Source organism: Phaenicophaeus curvirostris, chromosome 7, assembly GCF_032191515.1.
Source record: "Phaenicophaeus curvirostris isolate KB17595 chromosome 7, BPBGC_Pcur_1.0, whole genome shotgun sequence".
Classification (NCBI taxonomy): Eukaryota; Metazoa; Chordata; class Aves; order Cuculiformes; family Cuculidae; genus Phaenicophaeus; species Phaenicophaeus curvirostris.
This window is the reverse complement of record NC_091398.1, coordinates 9,712,258-9,729,490: the sequence shown is the minus strand read 5'-3', so window position 1 is coordinate 9,729,490 and position 17,233 is coordinate 9,712,258. Positions and strand designations below refer to the sequence as shown.

General features: G+C 41.6%; 1 protein-coding gene across 1 annotated transcript in view; it reads right to left on the bottom strand.

The window, feature by feature from the left end:
* The window catches only part of TMEFF2 (transmembrane protein with EGF like and two follistatin like domains 2), a 137,912-nt gene that overhangs the window by 46,928 nt on the left and 73,751 nt on the right, over positions 1–17,233 (bottom strand). Inside the window, exon 5 of the mRNA XM_069860762.1 lies at positions 10,518–10,614. Within this exon, the coding sequence (XP_069716863.1) occupies positions 10,518–10,614 (97 nt within the window). The remainder of the gene's footprint in view (positions 1–10,517; positions 10,615–17,233) is intronic.

Here is a 17,233-nt window from a genome sequence, read left to right as displayed (position 1 = left end):
CTGAATCGGCTGTGTACTCCAGGCTGTCCTGCTTGGCAGGCTGACTTAAATTACAAAACAAAATGCAGCTTAGCTATTTAGTGAAATTTTAGGAGGATACTCCAGGCTTTCCTTGAGGCCTTGTTTGCACCTCCTGCAAGATAACATCATGTCATCCCACACAGTGATGAAATGAGATCTCAGCCCATAGGTATGAGACTGGGACTGATGCAACCCTAAGCAAATTGCTGCACATGCAAGAAGGAGAGAACGATAGTAACTCTTTTTTTCCTCAAAATGTTCAGGTTTGTAAATAAAAGCTGCTGTACAAAACTAGATAATACTAGTGGCTGAGGATGCTGCCTCGTCTCTTGCTGTCTCACGATGACAACAGCAGCTAGCTGCCTTGGGAGCAAGCCCCAGGGGGAAAGTACTGCTACCATGGAAAGGAAGAACAGATGAACGAAATGTGCTGTCTCAAGGACACATCCTTGCCAGGAAAGTAACAAGATGAGAGTCATTCTCTTCACGTCTGGGACAGGGATCAGTGGAATCCACCTGCAGTTCCTGAAAGGGATGCACCACAAGCACCATGTCCTGGCCAGGATGTGTGCCCCTGGGGAAACCATGCTCCGCCATATGGGAGAGCTTCCTTATATAACGAGCAGGCTAAGAGGCAGCAATTAAGCCTCTATATTTGGGCATGTCTCACACAGGCTTTTAGCTGCAACTTGCATGTGGGAAAGGACTGGGGCAGGAGATGGACACCATGGGGAAGGGACACCTGCCACCCCGCAGGGGCTTCTGAGAGCTGAGGTCAGTCCTACATGTCAGCTCCCATTGAGTTTTCCTCAGGCTCATATTTAATGCATGGGATGTATTTTTAATGCCTTAAATGTGTGAACAAATCGTGGCCTTGATGTTCCAACACGGGTGTGTGAAGGAGCCTCCGACCTTCTGCAATGGATGCAGTTTTAATTTAATGGTTAACATAAAGTGGGATGGAAGAGATGAAGCATTCTATTAAGACATTTGATAATAAATGGGAAAGTGCTTTCCCAGTGCTTTACATAGTTATTCTCTCTGCTGATCTGTTTAGCCAACACATGTAATTCTGAGCTACAAAGTTGTATTCCCACTTTCGTAAACATACTTACATAAAACTCAATAACAACACAGTCTGTTTATTGCTAAGATGCTAGTAGGAAATTGGAAAAGGTGTAAATACAATTCATTGCTGGTGATCTCCTGCCCCCTGAAGGCATCGTAAGGCTCCAAATCTTGCTCAGTTCACAGCATCATAAAACCAAAGCAATAAATGTCACTCCTTTCTTGATTGTACATTAGGCCAATCGGATTTTTATTGCGACTAAATAGGCCGTCATGAAGGCATCGCTTACTTTACTACTAGGGTATGATCTTGGCTAAATGGGGGGCCAGGGTGGGAAGGAAGCTTATTTTTAAATAACACAAGGGGAAAAGAAAACAGTGAAAAAAAGGTGCAAAAGTGCATGGCTCTCCAAGGTCCCTGCACATGCTCTTTCATGCTGTAATGCCCTGATGTACGCAGACGATTATGTGTCAATGCACATTAATATTTGATGTGCATTATCATATTATCCCTTATGTGCACTTTCACAGTCTGGTGAGCTCAGGCTCTTCCAGCCATGGGGCTACAAAACCAAGTGGTAGCTCTGCCTTCGAGCACCTGTGCACAGCTCTGTCCTTGCAGAGCTGAATGGGATCCTTTTGTATACCTCCTACACAGCAGCAGGAGTCAGGCATGGTCTTTACATCAGCCTGCATTACAGGGAGATCACAAAACAGACATTCCTTCAATTGCAATTGAAGACAGACAATTCCTTCCAAGCCATTCCTTCAAATGCAAATAAAGGTGTGCATTCAGAAGGCTGCTACATTTTCGTACCTAGGACTGAAAACTGCAGTCACAGATGGTGTCAAGAGTTAAAAAAAAATGAAACCGCCTGGGTTCATTTGTGCCCCTGTTAGACTGGGCACATAAAGTGGTTGTTCTCAGCCATGCTGTCACATGTATATATTATATATGGAAAATTCCTGAAAACAGAGAGGGATGCTGTTGCTGTCTCACACAATGTCCAGCCGTGCACATGCACAGATCAGTGCTATTGCAGTCTACAGCCACAGCCCTGATGCCAGTCGAGCTGCTACCCTGCACATCCTCCAGCTGTCCCTGCCATATACATGTTTAATTCACCTGCTCCATGGTGGATGTGCCATCTCAGACTCCAAGCCAGGCAGTAGGACAGCAGGTGAAGAGGACCTCCCTGCTGCCTGCAGGCAGTGTGCCCAAAACTTTATCCAGGCCCCTGTGTGTGGACAACCACTGAGGCTCCTCTCTGCTCTCCACTAAGAGCAAAATGGACTAGCTGCAAGCTGGCTTTAGGTTTGCACAGCCCTCTGTCCTTTCCCAGTTCATCCCTCCACCCTTTTCTGCCATGACCGCCTTCTATGCCTTGATGTCTCCTGTCCACACCCCACACACTTAACATAGGGGTAGCCATCGTGGCCATGGAAACCTAACCAGAAAGTCTGGCTATTTTGAGACACACTTAATATTATGGCAGCTTTTTTTTTCATCTCTAATGTTAACAGACTAATAATCGTGAAGACAAATGACAGCTCTGCACTTCTTACAAGCCTTCTCTTCCTTAAGTTTCAGATGAATTTGTACCTTGCTCCTGCAGGAGTATAGCACTGTGATAAGACAAGAAAAGTCCCAAAATCTCAGAAGTTATTTTTAGCTTTTCACAGATCAATATTTCCTCTGAAGCAATCCAAGGAGTCAGTAAGCCAGATTCTGCTTTTATCATCACAATTTCCAAGTTATTCCTTTGCACTCTGTGAATGACTGCATGTTTACACTTTTACAGAGTCTACTCTCTCTTCCGCCAGCAAAAGGCTCCACTGGCTACTAAGAAGTTATTACGTGGTTATGATACTGGGAGAGAACTTATGTTTCACCGAAGTCAGTAGAATAATTTTAATTGACTTTCATAAGCTGGAAGTTCAACTTCTGAAAAGGAAAACCAAATTTGCATCAGCATCTGAGGAGGCACACAATGAAAAAGAATCTATCAACTCTATGACTGCGCAGGGTACTATTCCCTGGACACACAACAGGTTTTGCTGTAATTTCAAAACATCTTTTTTTATTACAAACCCAAACATTAGGGATTCTAGTTTTTTGATAAGAGATGTACGTGTCATATAAGGCCCCTAAAAGACCTACTTGGTTGAGTAGTACAGATTGAACAGTTTGCGTCTATCTGAGAACATTTAGAGCCAAGATATATGGTCTATATGACAGACTTCCTCAATATATAGAGAAAATATAGCCAATTTCTTTGTGTAGGCTGAATTATTTACCAGTGTTCCAAAATGTACTGGTAATAAAACACTCTGAAGTATAAGTAACTCCAGACAATATTGGCTTATGTTAAAACCAAGTCTTTTAAGAACGTTATTAAGAAAATAAATCCAGATAATCAGGAAAGGCAGGAGTTTGTCAAATGAACATAAACCCCTGAAGGATTGTGTTGACTCTGTGGATGGAAAGGTCAAATTCTCCAAACCACCACCTTAAGGAAGCTGGGTATCAGTCTCACTTTAAAATTAAATAGGCTATTTTGGCACAGGATGAAGGATGCAAAGATGGTGAGGTGACTTTGTGAGACTTACCTGACCGGGAAAAATGTCTGCTTTAACTAGAACCAAACGTAGAGTAAAACAATTTAACCAGATGGCCAAACAAGTCATCATTTTTCCAAGCATTAACTTTCTGGCCGAGCACTTTCAAGCACCACATTCATTTTAGAAATACAATGTCTCATTCCTGCCCCTTCCTCCTCAAAAAGACTGGACCATACACTGCTCTTAGAGAAACATCCTCTGAAGATAAAGCTAACTTCTTGTTCCCATGTCTTCCCATGCTCCTTCTGCAGACTCATTGCTGAGAAAGCGGAAAGCCACTGGTTTTTTCCTTTATTTAATGTCTTTTAGATGTCAGCAGGGAATCCTCCTCTGGTTATGGTTTGGCACAAAGTCAGTTTTTCACCTGAGTTAGTTTTATGTTGAAACTGCCTGCTGAAAGAGTCCTACAATATCTCAGTAGCTTGCCAATAAGCAACCTGATAAGAACTGTAGCGTTCATGCAATGCTCACCTGGGGACCTTATTTTCTAGCTCTTATAGGCTGTCTAGACACCGGTTGCTAATAAGCCTGAAGTTTTCACCTAAGCTTGAACTGCTGCAACTTTGTTCTTGTTTCAGCTGTGAGCAGCAATTCAAGCTACAATTTTGATTTTGCTAGTTTTCCCATTTTTGTGCCTGTTCATGAGACGTTTCTTCCCGCAGCTCAAATGAAGGAACATGGCCGGGTTCTCTGCTGAGCTCCCACATGCCAGGCAGCAGATCTAGCTGACCAGTCTCCTGTAAAAGCAACCAACCTGGCCCTTTCTTAGAGCAGGTTTATTCATTAAAATGTAACATATAGATGGATAGGTAGGCGTCATCTTGTTTTTTCTAATGTTCTTGACGTTTTGTCTTTCATAGCAAATCCTTCATTGACAATTTTACAGTTGCTTAGGTTACTTTTTTACAGTATTGCTGACAGCCCATTGCATGATATCTCTATCTTAACATGGTGTCTCAGCAGTTACACTGGAAGTCAGCTACTTTCTTTTTATTTAAAAATCTTTTAACCATAAAACATGCATCAGATGAAACATTAACAGTTAACCTAACCAGAACTGGGCTAATTTCTGGGCAGGCACTGGAGGTACGTCTGTTATTAGGCTAGGACTACGGTAAGTGACATGAGTGTAAAAGGGAGCAAGCTGCTTGGTCATGTCCTGCTGTGCAATGCAGAGATTATGTGCTGCAATGCCTTTACTTTCCTCTGCAAACCCTTGCCTAAACTGCTATCAGACATGACAACTGAGCTCCATGTGTAGATTTATGCAGCAGCAGCTTCACTTCATGCCTCAAGTATGATCTCAAGTTAAGAAGAAATTTAAGCAGGACTGTGGGGTTTTTAATTGTTTGATTCCATTTCTGAGTTTATTTGAAGTACAAGTTTAATGAGTATGTTTAAGTGTTATTTGTAGCTATGAATGAAATCATGGAGTCCAACCATTCCTATCAAACACTAAACCATGCCCCTCAGCGCCTCGTCCACCCGTGCCTTAAACACCTCCAGGGAAGGTGACTTAACCACCTCCCTGGGCAGCCTGTTCCAGTGCCCAATGACCCTTTCTGTGAAAAATTTTTTCCTAATGTTCAGCCTGAACCTCCCCTGGTGGAGCTTGAGGCCATTTCCTCTTGTCCTGTCCCCTGTTACTTGGGAGAAGAGGCCAGCACCTACTACTTTTTCTCTAAAAGAGAAGGGAAAGCAGCAGAAAATGGCAATGTATGAACTGTATAATCTACAGGACGTTGTAGATGTTAAAGAAGCTCATTGTTTCTGCATCTGGAACAAGTAGGTCACACATAGTTACTATACACACTGCTGAACATGAAGCAGCCAATACCTGTGTAATGTATGTGAGCTTTCAAACTACCTTTTAGTACTTTATTAGTACAGCATCTTGTTCGCAGATGCTCTGGTGGAGAGCAACTGATTGAAGGGAGAAGGGGCCCAAAGCTGACTGACCTAATTGCTGTGCGGATTGAGAAGCTGGCAAAATCATTAGTTTCTTTTATATGTTTTCTCACAATACTATAATAAAGATAAATATTGATTGCTAGAACAATATTGATTGTAGGGGGATGCTGCTGATGGCAGCTGCATGATTTGCACAGATATCTCCCATGTACAGCGCTGCTTATTTGCATGAGAATGCAGTTTCACCATCCTCATGTGTTGCAAACTGCTCACTTGCCTTATAGAAGCATTTACCCAAACTATATATACAGTGATTAGCAGTAAAATATGAATTGAGGGACTGAAACAGTTCATCTTCTTAACATGTTTTGCATGTGTGGCTGTCTGCTGTGGTTAAGTGGAATTTATTGTCCCAGCCACATGGAAAGCAGTACAGGACACAAGCGATCTGCTATAATTGTGCTGCGACATCATCACCTCACTTGGGAATACCACCCAGCTGCACAGCACACCTGAGACAGATGTTTCTCCCTTCAGCCTCTGACCTAGACACTGAACATACCAAGCCCCTTCATTCAGACCTAGATGCCTTCCTCTGAGCTCCTGGCTTTGGATCATCAGGGACACAGTGTCCCCAAAGAATGACTTCAGCCTCTTCTGAACTGAATCAGCCCAGTGGAATCCTTGTTCACTGGCGAGAAATGGAAAAGGCCTCTCCAGCGTGGGCCAGGCTCCTGAGAAGGGAGAAAAGTCGCCTACTACAAGCATGGTGCCTGTAGCAGAGCACAAACCCCTACAACCAGCCAAGGGGAGTCCTTAGGGTGTGTGGGACCAAATTGTGGAAAGCAACAGGGGTATTTATGCCCCTTTTCCTCATTGGTGCAAAGCCCTGAGTGGCCTATTCAAGGCGAGGCACCTCCCGCCAGGGATGCTGCTGCCTCTGTCCTCTACGCACAGAAGGGAAGAAGGGGAAGGCAGAGGAGCAATCTGTGGAGATGGCCTCCTCACCTCCTTGGACATGGCAAGGCTGCAGGGAAAGCACTCTCTCCCAAGCATGTTATACATCTTTGCATGTTTGTCTTCTAGCTAGGAAACTAGATCTTGCTCTGTGCAATCCTGCACTTTGAGACTGCTGCTGGTGGAATTGCTGATATTGAAATTCAAAGGAAAAGCATGCATATTTAACCCCAACTCATCATTTTGATTTTGATTAACTCTATATGTCAGAGGTTTGCAGGCTTTAATCTTGTTTTAAGAAAATATTCCTGCCCTCTCTCCTCACTGTTTTCCAACAGGAAATTCAATAGAAGAGTTCCTCCTATTATTTACCTCCTTCCACTTACTTGGACACATTGTGGACCACTGAAATAGTTGCCCAATATTTTTCCAAACCATGCCTTGTCCAGTGTAGAGAGTGCTCTTATTTTCTCAGTGACCCATAAGGAGGAGATTAATACTGGAATCCAGTTTTCTGACGTGGTTATGCACTGACACTAAGCCACTTTAGCAGATGAGCAGGCACTCCATTTGGTGAGTACTATATTTATACTGTAAGTGAGTATTTCATAGATGCTTTTTGGAAGATCTTACAAATATACCATGGTTCACAATGTTATGATTCATTCCTCATTTCCTTTTAAGTATATCTCTCAGGGTGTTATGTTGAGTAGCCCTGCCTTACAAAATCAATTACTCCTTAGCCAGCTCAGAAATAAAACCCAAAGTAAGCAACACCAAATGTCTGATTTACCAATAGATTGCAATCCAGTGCTAAAGAGCATAGCCACTGCCCTGCTTTAAATATTCATGAAGCCCACCGGTGCAAAATGCATTAAAGGTGGGAATAACGCCAGTAATACACGATCCTCTTAGTGACAAGAAGCTTTCACATATTAAAGTAGCAGGATGTTAAAGACTTTCAACTGATCAGCCTTTGTTTTTAACCTAGAGAAAGAGATTCACTAATGGAATGCCAAATTGCATTCACTGTCACCATACTGCACTGCAGAATAGGATAATAATACATGCGTGCTTCACAATGCCACAGAAAACCTGTTATTAAAGTGGGTTCTTTTCTGCCTTTTCTTCGTACTTTGCAGAAAACGTTCACACACATATCTTGCCCCTTTGAGTAGTCTTCTCTGTGCCAACACCCCATCAGAATCCCAGGAGTCTGGCCATTGACAGATTGGTTTTACACAAATCAAAAGATTTAAAAATAACAGTGACACAGTACAACAGCACAATTCAGCTAAGTGACGACTGACTAAAAAAAGAAAGAGTTAAACCAGAGACACAGGACTGCAGAATAACAGACTGTGGCAATGCAGAATAATGTTAATTGTTGCTTTAAATCATCAGCAGCCCAACCACATCTGCTATCACACCTGTGCTCTCATCTCTGATCTACTCTGGCACCCTAGAAATATTAGGCAAACAGCCAGCCTCATATCTCCAGCTCTCTGTGGTCTGGCTCTGCTACCAGTTTGCATCCCCCTTACCTGGAGTGGATCAGGCACTGACCCTGCCCCTCAAACCATTTGTGACTGACAGAGGAAAATGACGGTGCTGGGCCCATCACCCCATAACAACAGGTCCTGGGGCCGATGGGACGCACTGACCCCATTTGGATTTTACAAACCTCATCAGTCAGGTGAGCTAGCTGAAGAAGCCCTGCTTAGAGCTGCAATTTGATCTGCATTAAAACAGTGATCAAATAATAAACTTAATTTTCTTCCCCACTTATTCTATGGACATTCTCTGCACAGAAAATCTTGGCGGAGGGTGGCGGGGAAGGGGGAATATGTCTATCTGGTGCCAAACATGGAAATTCAATTAATGTACATTTGAAAGAGGGATCTAGGTCCCCCATACATAGTCTGCTTTTATTCTAGAAATAAGAATAACAAAGAGCTAACACCCAGAAGGCTCATTTTTCAGAAAGACATTTATCCAAGACTAATCAGGGGGCAGGGACAGGAAAACAGGGCTCTGTTACGGCATATGAAGTTGTTTACTTCAAAGCAGGCCTTTAACAGGCTTTACATGGTCTTTCTATGTCTGGTTGGAAATCTGCTTTCCTGCCTTTTAACAGTTTGTCTGGCAGCATCTTCCCAGTAAATGCCCTTCCCTGCTTTTTGCCCCGAGAAGCATCTTCCTCTGCAGAAAGACTGCCTGTCAATAAAGACTGAGAACTTCAGCTCCTGTAGTCATTACAGTGCTCTGTATAAGCCAAGTTGTTTCAAAGGGGAAGAATTAGATAGTGCAAAAGGTGCAGTGGGAACATTATTGAAGTAAGTTGGATCAGGCTGTTTTGCCAAGCTATTTCTGGAAAAAAAAATAAACACTGCTACTCAGTGCTTTTGATTAATAATGTTATCTTGTAGCTAATTTTATTCCTTGCCCCTCTCTTCTCCTGCCTTCCAATTTGGAAGTACACTTAATTATGAAAACATGAGCACTAGACTGTGAATTTTGATATATTAATTTTACCATGATTTTGTTTCTCCACTGCACCACCAAAACTCTCAAGGACAACCGGTCAAGGAAACAAAGAAAATCGTGACAGTCAGTGAAATTTCCCTAAGCAAATTCAGAATTAAGCAGTTTCTTCAACACAAATCTCAGTACGTTAGTGCAAACTATAACCATGATGAAGCTTGCCTCTGTTTTTCAACACAATTTCTTTTGACGACTAGAGCCAGAGCAAGGCCTCTATAGTTTGTTTACTTGGTGTATTTTTTAAAGATTACAACTGGAGGTTATTAAAAGTCTGCCAAGAGAAAACCAAAATGAGCACAAAAGGATGACCATGACCATATTCCTAAGCTTCTTCACTGAACAGCAGAAATGTTCATATTTCCATGCCTGACCAGCAGTGCAGGGATGCCTTGTCTTCATGTAGTCAGCTCCCCAATGCTAGACCCAAATATCACGTTCACCATTCATTCATTGACTCCATTCCTACTGTCCAAGTTAGAGTCCAGGCAATGTTGCTTTATTGACATCTCACTGCCCAGTCTCTGTATCCATCCTTTAGCTACCACCAGCCCACAGCTTCAGAAGCATCGTTTGGACAACAGCTATAATGTTTGCACGATTATTTTGTTGTCTGTCTAAATTTGTATCAATTACTTGGACAGAAATACAAGGCTTGGCATTAAGGCAGTGTGAGAAGTACAGCTTTGTAAATAGTAGCTTTTTTGATCTATTGACTCTTCCAAAATCACAAAGAAATAATTAGTTAAAGTTGGTTTAATATATGTTTGCATAGTTTCTAAGCAAAAGGGAAAAAAAAAAAATCTGAGGAGACAGAATAGTCCCCTCCAGCTTATGCAGTTCAGGTTTAAATTAAAAAAAAACTGAATATTTTTGAAACAACTTCTTAAAAATACAAAATAAAACAATTTCCATTGAGAAATTGTCTAAATGTACACTCTAATTATTCCAAACATTTGAGGGTTAGGTCTTCCACTTCAGCAACTAGGAAATAGTGAGACAGATTTCCCAGCATTTCTAATGCCACACATGAATTAACATGATGATAATACTAATGATACTTTTTAACCGGAAAAGCTTTAGGTCAATTATTTTTCCCAATTCTATTTTTACTGAAGTATAAAGCTGTAAAACCCCAGATGGAATAACATAAGTTATAACAGCAATAAAATGGATAACTGTGTTTCTAGACTTTGTCTAAATTGTGCATGCTCCAAAATTATAAACCAGACTGTTTTATACATTTTTGTTCAGAGTAATAACCACCTCAGTCGATGTGTGATGAATCTCTGGCTGCAGAAAATTGAATATCTAATACTTGTAATGCTTTCTAAATCACAGTACCTTTAAATAATACAACATTCATTAAAATATAAGAGTAGACCAAATTACTGTACCAAACATCCTCTGCATCTTCGTCACACTCTGCCCCAAACTGGCAAATGTCACAGGTCGATGTCTCTTTTTGACTGGTTTCACCTGAGCCTTCATTGACTGTTTGATGGAAAGGAGAAGAATATACATTAGCAAAGACAGCATTGTAGCAAAGCACTTCTCTCTCTCTAGAAAAATCTATTCACTGTGTTAGCTTAATGCGTTGCTCACAAAGCTGACAGCTGGCCGACAGACAGTTTTCTGAATGGGGCCAACACAGAGATTTCCATGTTGGTACGTGATAAATCCCTGAATTATAGACTTAAAAGGAAAACTGGAGAAAGACCCTTCCTCTTCCTTTTCCACTTAAACAATGACTGCTTCAAACCGCAGTCTGGGAAAGCTGTCACCAGAAAGCCTCTCTGCTTTGTTCCCCAGGAAAATAATGGAGGTATATTGATAGCATCACGTGCTGCCTTGTGTCCCTTACTGGTGAAGGTCTTGAGATGGACCCAAGGGGATGCTTTCCTTGAAAATGTTTTGAAATTACTTGCCACATAGAGCAACCTAGTCCATTCCAAAGGCAAAACATTTTTCTCCTCAGAAGTACAGCTATGAACCCCAAGGACTAGTTATCTCTGGCAGGAAAGATTTAGGGCTGTCCAGAGGAGTGGACAATCTCCAGCATAGGTTAAATTTGGAACCCAGGAAAGTCAATGCCAATGTGACCAATGTGTGCAATTGTGTAGGGTTTGTACCTGGCCCTTAAGTCAAAAACATGAAGAGAAAGTAAAAATACGAGTGTAAGAGGACTGCAAAAATATATTGATGGGCTGAGTACTGAAATAGAGAAAAAGACCACTAAGGTAGGCACCAGGAAGAGATTTTGTTAAAAATTCCAAAAGAAACATTATCTACATTTGTATTAATGTATATAAGCGCCTTTTGGTATCTTTTGAAAGATGTTGCTTTCTAGCAAGACACTGTACCTAGCGATATCCTTCTGCCAGTTACAGAATAATTATACCAACCCAGACTTTTAAGTATTAATCAGCTTTGACTGATGTTGTTATCTCCATAAGCAGCCTCTGCAGTGTCATTCTTTCATCTCTCTCCTTCATTTGGAGTCAGCAATGTGGTGCAGGCTTACTGTGCATTTGGGTCCAACCTACCAAAGCTGATAGACAAGCTAGCACGTGTTGGTAGCCCCAGGGGCACCGATATTAAACATCCACTACATGAGACCACTGCATGAGACCGTTTACCTGGGTCTTATCTGTTAACCAAATTCTTACTAGAGGCTTTCAAGTTGGAGCGTTCTGACTTTGAATAGGCTGCTTTTATTTGCCTAGGACAACAGTCCAAGGCTTTCACAAAGCTTATGGAGGAGAAAGGGCTTTTGGCCCTAGAGAAACAAGTATAACTCCAATGCTTGTTTTTCAAGAATTACCTTGGACAAGTTATTTAACCTCTGTCCTGTTCCCACTGTGTAAAATGGGAATAATACTGCTTTTTACCAACAGACAATATGGAAACAAATATATTAAAAGATCATGATACGTAAAAACTACAATGATATATACTACAGAAATACCTAAGGTAGATGGTTTGTACAAGAATTTTTTTTCCAGACACTTGATATATTCAAAGGCAATGTCGGCATGTTTAGGCATCAGCTATGCTGTAGCAATCTATCAGTCATTCTTGAATTTAGACTATATTAAATTGAAAATATTCACCTATGAGGAGCATTCTGATTATCCTAAAAGGAAAAAAGAGCATTTTGCCCTATTTGTAGAAGTCTGTTCACTTTTATATCCATAAAGTTAATGTACATAAAATCAAGGGGGAAATTTGGAAAACATTGCTGGATTTTTGTTCTGCTACATTGTCAGGCTTTGTAGGGTGGGTCTGAGCTGTGCCTTTTCTGTTTCCTTAAATAACTGAGGAACTCTTTAGGCTCATGTTTTGTAAGAGCCAAAGTAGAAGGGTGGACAAGGTGTCCAAGTGCCATGCCCTCACACCAGCATGTGCCTGTGCTGCATCTGTGATCCTGACCTGAAAGCACTGGGAGGCTCACGCTCCTGTACAGCTCCTCCCTACTTCTCTGCAGCTGCATCCAGGCCTGCAGTTTTTCACTAAGTTTCATTTGCTTTTTAAATATAGAAATCTTTTTTACTGAGGAGATAACTTTGACAGTAAATCTTGTCAATCTTAGCAGGGGATTTCCAGTAGTTAAGATATTAGACAGGACATGGAACAAATGACTGTATGCAAAGGACAATGGGACCTCTGAGCAGAAGAGTTCCTATGACAACGGAGCACGCCTCACCTACTAGGAAGATGACAATTACTCCAGTTCAGGAAGGTGAGATTCTTTATGGAAAAGAGAGACAATTTGTTTATGTTATAATTCTGAAATCACACCCTTTATATTCCCTTTTAATTAAAAACATATGACCTATTTTTTTTCCGCCTTGTATTGTTTCTATTTATAACTGTCCAGCAGGTGTGGTTTGCCCAAGGACTTAACATGGTTCTACATCAATAGCTGAGTAAAATAACTACTTAAGTTATTAAAGGAAGGCTTTTGAAAGACTGAGCATGCTGAAGATTTAGAGAGAAACATCCACACTAAAGCACAATGTGGTTTTTAATTTCTAGAAAATAATAGGTCACTCCTTCATATTTTCCTGAAGAAACGCTGCATCCAGTGCTCCACAGTCAATGTGCTCGTCATTAAATATCCAAGCACGCAGCAGTCTTGATTAAAAAAACAGCTGTTTATCTCTCTCTCCTCCCCTTGCCTCCCTCCCGCCTCCTCCTTCAGTATCCACAGATAATATTTTTCTTCATATTTCCTTAAGGTGTGTTTTCTCTCCCTGCACAAACATATACTCTGGCACATGCATCCATACCCAGGACTGATATACACAGGCGCTTGTTTTTTTCCATGCTGTGCTGATAAGTGCTTTGATAAAGCTGGACATCTTAGAAAGAGTTATTTTCCCAATATTTCCTGCTTCTTTTTAGCTCGAGGACTAGTGGACGCTCATTTTCTAAGGTGACTTTCTTTTTTTTTCCTCTTTTTTTCCCTCACTGCACTTCCTGATTTGCACTTGCTTTCATACCCCAAATGAAAAAAAAAAAATTGCTAGCAAAAATAATCTAGCTTGTGGATTTCTATTCTAAAAACAAATGATGACTCTCTCTTTCACATGCACGTTACGTAGCTCTCATATTAGCAGTGGTTGAGGTTTAACACTAAGACCCTGTAGGAATGCAGAAGGGCTCCAGGGAGGCTAAATGCTGGAGCCTACTGCTTATTACTCATACAACTCAGAAATGTTAAGCCGCAAGTTCCTATTTGTATCAGCTAGATTAGCAACTTCCAGAGTTCAAGGAAATGTGCTAACATGGGTTAGAAGGTCAGTAACATTATCTGAAAGTCACTTCAGAGACTATCTCAATCTCCTAAGCAATATAAATTCTTTATCTGGGAAGGCACTACACACAATTTACAGAGTCAATGGGCTGTGGTAACCACAACAGTTCCTGTTTTAATCATTTGGTCCTTTTCTGGCATTCTCACTGCACTCAGATCAGAGAGTTGTGATTTATTGCTAGCAAGTTCTACAAGAAAAAAAAACCCAAACAACTGGTTTTGAGACATTTTACTTTGTTTCCATAGCTGAACAATTAGACTGAAAGCGTCATCAATACATTGGTCTGACTCTGTGCTTATCTCCTATAATACCAGGAGAAAACTAAGTGTCTCAAACTGTCCCCCTCCCGTAGATACCTCTACTTCTTTTCACACTTCAATCTCTTTCAGTCAAGTCTTCTGTAGGTGCAAAAAAAACCCCTCTGTGCACACAGCGGCCCAGATTCACACAAGTTGATGATTAATGATTTAGCTGTCTTAACAAATGGACACCAAAATCTCTGTGCTTGAGCTTCTAGTTAATGCTTGCTCAGTCTTCCCAAGATGTTCCACAAGTGTCAAAGGCAGGATGGAAACAAACTCTTAGCTATTTCCAGAAAATTAGCTCCAATGAGGTGGTTAGGAATTCACAGAGCAGCTCACACTCTTGATCTGAGATACAAAGCGTCATCTGTTCTCTAAGTGACACAAGGGACATACACATAACTTGCCTGATAGACCATACTCTGAGGAGTAAATGGAAGTGTAAAGAGTACCTGGTGAACCATGACAGTGAGAGACAATTAGGTGGCAACATTGGCTAAACACAAATCTCTCAAACTCTTTTTGCTAACACGCCTCTGATGTTAGCAGGGCAAACTCAGGAGAGTCTCAGTTCAGTTTTCATGTGTCTTCATAGGGCTACTGACACTATTACAACAATCCTTATTCAATATATTTTAACTGTACTGCAGAACACAACAAAGAAGCAGCAAAAACCATAATCACCATACACTTGAATATACAGAAATAATACTATAAAGATTTGTTATAATTGTACTTGTATTATGCAGATTTCTCTGATTTGTGGGTTCAGCTGTGTGTTCATAGCAACACCTCATTCTGACTTGACTCATGATGGTAGAATCCCTTTGCTATTGTTGAAAGAACTTCAAACAAAGCTTGTTTCAGGTCATCCTAACAGGACATTCTATGTCTTTAGCTACAAAATCTAAGTAATAGCAAAACCATGTGGAGATGAGGTTCGATAGCTGTTTTGTATTTTGGAATGAAAGACAATGGGTAAATTAAAATGTGGAGAAGAATGCTCTTCAGAGCAGCTGAGGTGATCTCTCCACATGCTTCAGTACTAACAAGAGTGCTCTGGCAGGTGACAAGGTGAGTGGACAAAGTGACAAAGCTCTGAGAAATCAGGGCAGAAAAGCCAGCAGAATTTACCAAATGTGTTGGAACAAACACTACCTCCACCTCTACCGAACAGCTAAAACCATCTCATGAACTCGACCAGTAAAAGCCTTGATGCTGCAAGCAACTTCACTCTAATCAATAAGTCTTTTTTCCTGAAAGCATTAGCTCAGTCAAAACCTGCAAAGTGAGAAAAATGAAGGGTGCGAAGCAGGGGGTCAGCTCATGAATGACTCTGCTTTCTAAGTCTGGCAGAGGTACAGAATGGAATTATGGTCAAAATGAAAAGAAAATGTCCTGATGAATCAGTAATAAATCCAGACTCTAACATGCCTTGTTCTGCCTTACTCCTGCTGACTGGCTCCATCTCAATAAATACAAATTTGCTCTCTCTCACACATGCAAACACACTGAGGAAATTACTTATCACATGAGAAAACAAGTGTCTCCACCCAGCTCAGGATGCAACTCAGAACTTCTTACCGAAACCTGAAATACTCTCATCCATGCCAACAGGCCTTTTATCGGTTTCTCCAGACCAACAAGGGCCAGTCCTTGAAACTACCTCTCCATTATGGATGGGCAGGTTATTTAAACAGTGCCAGGGTTGTGCCATGCTTGCGCTGGCTGCTCAGGAAATCAGATTGCCCTTCTCTGAGTTTATGTTGCTCCTGGTCCCATCTTGGGTACCTCCGCATTGCCATTCTCAGCCAAATGCTGGAAAAGGTTAACGGGGCAACTTCAGCATTATGCAAATATCTAACAGGGTTTTTTGAGAGGAACTACATGCATCCAGCCAGCTCAGATTGCTGATAAAACATAGTCTTATCTTCTCACTGAAGACCATGTAAAAACAGCCTAGCACCGCTCTCATGCCAGTCAGACTCAATTTGCAGTGTTTTCTAGCTCTCATATTTGTACTGTGACTATCATGTTATATTTTTCTTAAAATCACAGCTGGTGGATTATCTCAATGTTAAGGATCTTAGTTCCTATGCACATTTGTTTTGAAAGATGGATTTGGTGGGTGGGTGGTTCAGTGGGTAAGAAACCGGTTGGATGGTCATATTCAGAGAGAAGTGTCAATGGCTTGATGTCCAGATTGGGATCTGTGACAAGTGGTGTCTCTCAGGGGTCCGTACTGGGACCAGTGCTGTTTTAAGATCTTCATCAATGATATAGACAGCAAGATTTTGAGTGCACCCTCAGCAAGTTTGCAGATGCTACCAATGTGAATGATGCAGTTGCTGTAGTGGAAGGATGGGATGTCATCCAGAAGGACCTGGACAGGCTGGATAAGTGGGCCTGTGAGAACCTCATGAGGTTCAACAAGGCCAAGCCCAAGGTCCTACACCTGCATCGGGGCAATCTCCAATTTCAGTACAGGATGGGGGATGATGTGATTGAAAGCTGTCCTGCACAGAAGGACTTGGGGTGCTGGTCAATGAAAAGCTCAACATGAGCTGACAATGTATGTTCGCAGCCCAGAAGGGCAACTGTATCCTGGGCTGCATCAAAAGAAGTGTGGCCAGCAGGTTGAGTGAGGTGATTCTGCCCCAATATTCATCTCTTGTGAGACTCCACCTGGAGTACTGTATCCAGTCTGGAATCCTCAACATAAGAAGGAGATGGAACTGTTGGTATGGGTCCAGAGGAGAGCTACAAAGATGATCAGAGGGCTGGATGAAAGAGTTGGTCTTGTTCAGCCTGGAGAAGAGAAGGCTCTGAGGAGAATTTATAGCAACCTATAGTACCTGAAGGGGCTACAAGAAAGCTGGGGAGGGACTGTTCACAAAGGATTGTAGTGATAGCACTAGGGACAATGGCTATAAACTAGAGAGAGGCAGATTTAGACTAGACATAAGGAAGAATTTCTTCACAATGAGAACA